The 3,485-nt window shown below is 42.4% G+C and overlaps 1 protein-coding gene across 1 annotated transcript in view; it reads right to left on the minus strand.

Annotated features, from left to right (window-relative positions):
- Positions 1-3,335, minus strand: part of LOC107080843 (zinc finger protein 239-like) — an 11,666-nt gene extending 8,331 nt beyond the window's left edge. The window contains exons 1-2 of the mRNA XM_015369048.1: positions 3,277-3,335; positions 1,565-1,694 (exon numbers count right to left, since the gene is read on the minus strand). Coding sequence (XP_015224534.1) covers positions 1,565-1,694; positions 3,277-3,335 — 189 coding nt within the window. The remainder of the gene's footprint in view (positions 1-1,564; positions 1,695-3,276) is intronic.
- Positions 3,336-3,485: the final 150 nt, after the last annotated feature.

Here is a 3,485-nt window from a genome sequence, read left to right on the forward strand (position 1 = left end):
CCGTGGTGTCGTCTGCAAACTTCACCATGTGATCGGTGGTGAACCTGGGGACGCAGTCGTGTGTCATCAGGGTGAACGGCAGGGGGGGTCAGGATGCAGCCCTGAGGGGAGGGGCTTATACTGATGACGGCAGACTGGAGACGATGTGTTCTTTCACCTCTTAACATCCACCTCATTTTGGGTTATTCTCGCCTATTGTGCATACCCAAATGGAAAAGCAAATAACTTAGGAACTGTTAGCCAAAATTACATATGCAATACATGATTTGAAAGATAACACCCTTTAGTTTCCTAATATATAAATTCAAATTGGGTGACTAGAACACAGACCAACCTGCATCAGTTCAAACATCAGACAAAGTTCTTTTTTATTCTTGGAAATGATAGTTCTTTTTTGAACAGCAGTAATAAAGACATTCTTGAAATAAAGGCAGATTCTATTGTATTTTATTTGTTCTACATCATGTCAACCACAAATGCAGAATATTTCTGCATTTCTAGCTATAGCAGCTTCAGAGCTGTGGGGCTTTGAACTTTTGGTGTCAGCTTGGAGCTGATTGCAATGGATCCACCTGCTGGTAAAAAATACTGGTGGAATTTTATGCATCAGGAGTTATTACCCCCACTTATGGTCTTCATCATGATGGGAGTCAGTGCGACAGGCCGCTAATCATTGAGGGAGGCGACCTGAGGCTTCTTTGGGACTGGAATAATGGAGGCAGACTGGAAGCATGCTGGCACTATGGATTGGTCCAGCCAGGTGATAAACTCCTTATACACCTGCCCAGGTATCTTATCGGGGCCCGGGTCTTTTCTTGGGTTGACTCTCCTCAGAGTTTTCCTCACTTCAGCTACATCCAGGTTTAGTGTGGAAAAGCTTTCACTGCTGGAGACTGTTTAGTGCCTCAAACCTTCCAAAGTGAAGCTAATCCAGGATGGCACATCAGTGTGAGCTGTGGTAAGGTTTGCTGTGTCTGTCAGCCTCATGTCTAAAGGCTGGAGGCGCTACCAGGAGTCAGGCCAGTACACTAAGAGATGTGGAGGAGGCCATAGGAGGGCAACAACCCTTCAGCAGGGCCGCTACCTCTGCCTTTGTGCAAGGAGGAACAAAAGGAGACCTGCCACCCCAGACACTGCCAGAGGGTTCTAAGGCTGCTTTTTCGTCAAACATTAACATCTTTAAGTAAGTCAAACATTTACATACATTTATACTTTCTTTTTTTAACCATCCCGTGAAAATGTTATTTCAGTGTGGGCATCACCCTCTAGATTTTCAATAAATTTGTGCCTGCTTGTTTTTCACTGCTCTTGTTTGCACACACCTCTCATTACATTTCTAATCTAGTTTCTGTGGCTCCTGAGGTTGATGGCCTATCAGAGTCCATATCCATTCCTCTTAAAGATGCAAAGTTTTCATTCAAAATCTTTCATTCCCCGTGACAATGTCGTATTTATCAAGCTCCTATCCTACTCCTGCGTCGCTGGATGACTCCATTTTGATGCAGCCTGTCATCAGTCTAAGATCATACCCCCCCTCCCCCTGCTCTTTGTTATACACACTCACTAGTCCTTCACCATGCAAACGTGGTGATCCTCCTTGAACCGCCTTAACGTGGTGGAGGGGCTTCAGTGCCCGGATGATCCCAGAGGCCATGTTGTTCTCATTGTTAGCTTTTGGGTTAGCTAATTTAATACTAAAAATACAGAAAGAAAAACTTCAGTACTATCATATCTGTCAGATGCACTCAATCGACCCCCCCGCCTACACAGTTTGACAAAAGAAAGTAAGAAACAGGAAGTCATGGCTTCCTGTGACTATTTATGTACATCTACTGACAAGAAGAAAGAATAACTGTATTCCTATAGATAATAAAAAAACCTTAGTAATTTACTAATGTTTAGAATAGAGACTAAAACCTTTTCAGCAGCGATGATTGTTTTTAGCTGCTGTGTTTTCAATGCTTCTCAGCCTCTTTAGCATCTTTTTAATGTAGCAGGTCTGGACCAGGAATTTAAACATGATATTCTTTCCTGCCAACGGATTATTCACTGTTCAACATGAGAACATTTGTTTTCTGCAAACCTTCTCACTTCCACGGTCAGCTCCTTTAAAGCACAACCTGCAGCAGATTGAAAGGAAGGAGTTTAAGCACACAACCCTGCGGTACTCCAGGCCTCCAGCCCTGCTTCCACCTACAGATCCTCCACTGGACTAGCCTTGAAACAATGGACCAACGATGCTCTTTAAATACATCTTCTACATGTTCTGCAGAGACCTCTTTCATGGTGCAGTTTTGTAGTTTATGTGCTGATTTGATTATATCCGTTCTGAGAGGTGGTCTCTTTGTGATTGAGTGTGGGAACTCTCTGGCTGCAGTTAAAATTGCCTAAAAAGACATCAATTTTGATTTTCCTTTCAAATCCAGTATTTGTTTTTAAGATATTTAGCGTTTCCTTTTGGTCGGAAGGTTTATTGTTTGGTTATATTCATTATAGTTGGACCAAACTTAAGTCACTTTCGTTTTGCCTTTGAGATCTTTTTTTACTTTAAACTTTATAACCACAACATCGCCCTAACTGATTACTTCCTCTCATCAGTGGGTGTAAGCTCCCCACATCACAGCTGCTGTGGAAATAAACGTCAGCCAGCCTCAGTTTACAGGCAAAAGGGTCCCGTTTGCAGGAAACACGAGCTGGACCACCTCAGGCTTGTTCAGAAGCTAAATCTACATGATAGTCAGGGAAATCATCAAGCGCTCTGGTTCCAGTGTTTTCTACTGATCAGTTAGCGGCTTCCAGCAGTCACTGGATTATTTAAGCAATATTTTTGTCAAACTGTTAAGCCCACCCTTTTCTCAGGTCAGCTGATTGACAGAAACCTCAGCTGCTGCCGTTTAGAAGAACAAAGGAATTAAGCTTTCCTCCCATGATAGAAAGAACCAATGACCTTCCTATGACCAGAGGACACCATGAAAATAAACTCTCTGCTGTGGCTAATCTGTAAGTACAATCGCAGTTGTTTAAATCCTAAAATGTTTATGTTTATTGATTAGATTTTAATGTGTTCTACTGCCATGATGATGATTGTCAATTAGATGATTGGAAGGTAAGAAACTAATTAGAATCTATCCACCCATCTTCTCCTGCTAGTCCGTCAGGGTCACAGTTGCTGGTGTCTTCTCAAATTAGTTTATTTGGATGGAATATGTCATAGGGCACTTTACGGGGCCAATTCAATAGAATTTAGAGTCAGATTGAGTCACTTCGGGTCATTACCTTCGCAGGATTTGCTCCTCCTGGATGATCATGTAGTGACAGTAGATGTTCATGTGCATTATGCTATTCGATCAGTGTGAGCGGCCTTCTCCTGAGGCCAACTGGGTGTTCAAGAAGACAGAAAAACAGTAAACCTCCAAAAGAGTCTCTGTTCAAGAAAGAAAAAGATATGCTGGTGAACCCTGAGTTGGTTTTATGTCATAAATTAT

The sequence above is a fragment of the Cyprinodon variegatus genome, unplaced genomic scaffold (assembly GCF_000732505.1).
Source record: "Cyprinodon variegatus isolate N-32 unplaced genomic scaffold, C_variegatus-1.0 Scaffold2407, whole genome shotgun sequence".
Taxonomy (NCBI): domain Eukaryota; kingdom Metazoa; phylum Chordata; class Actinopteri; order Cyprinodontiformes; family Cyprinodontidae; genus Cyprinodon; species Cyprinodon variegatus.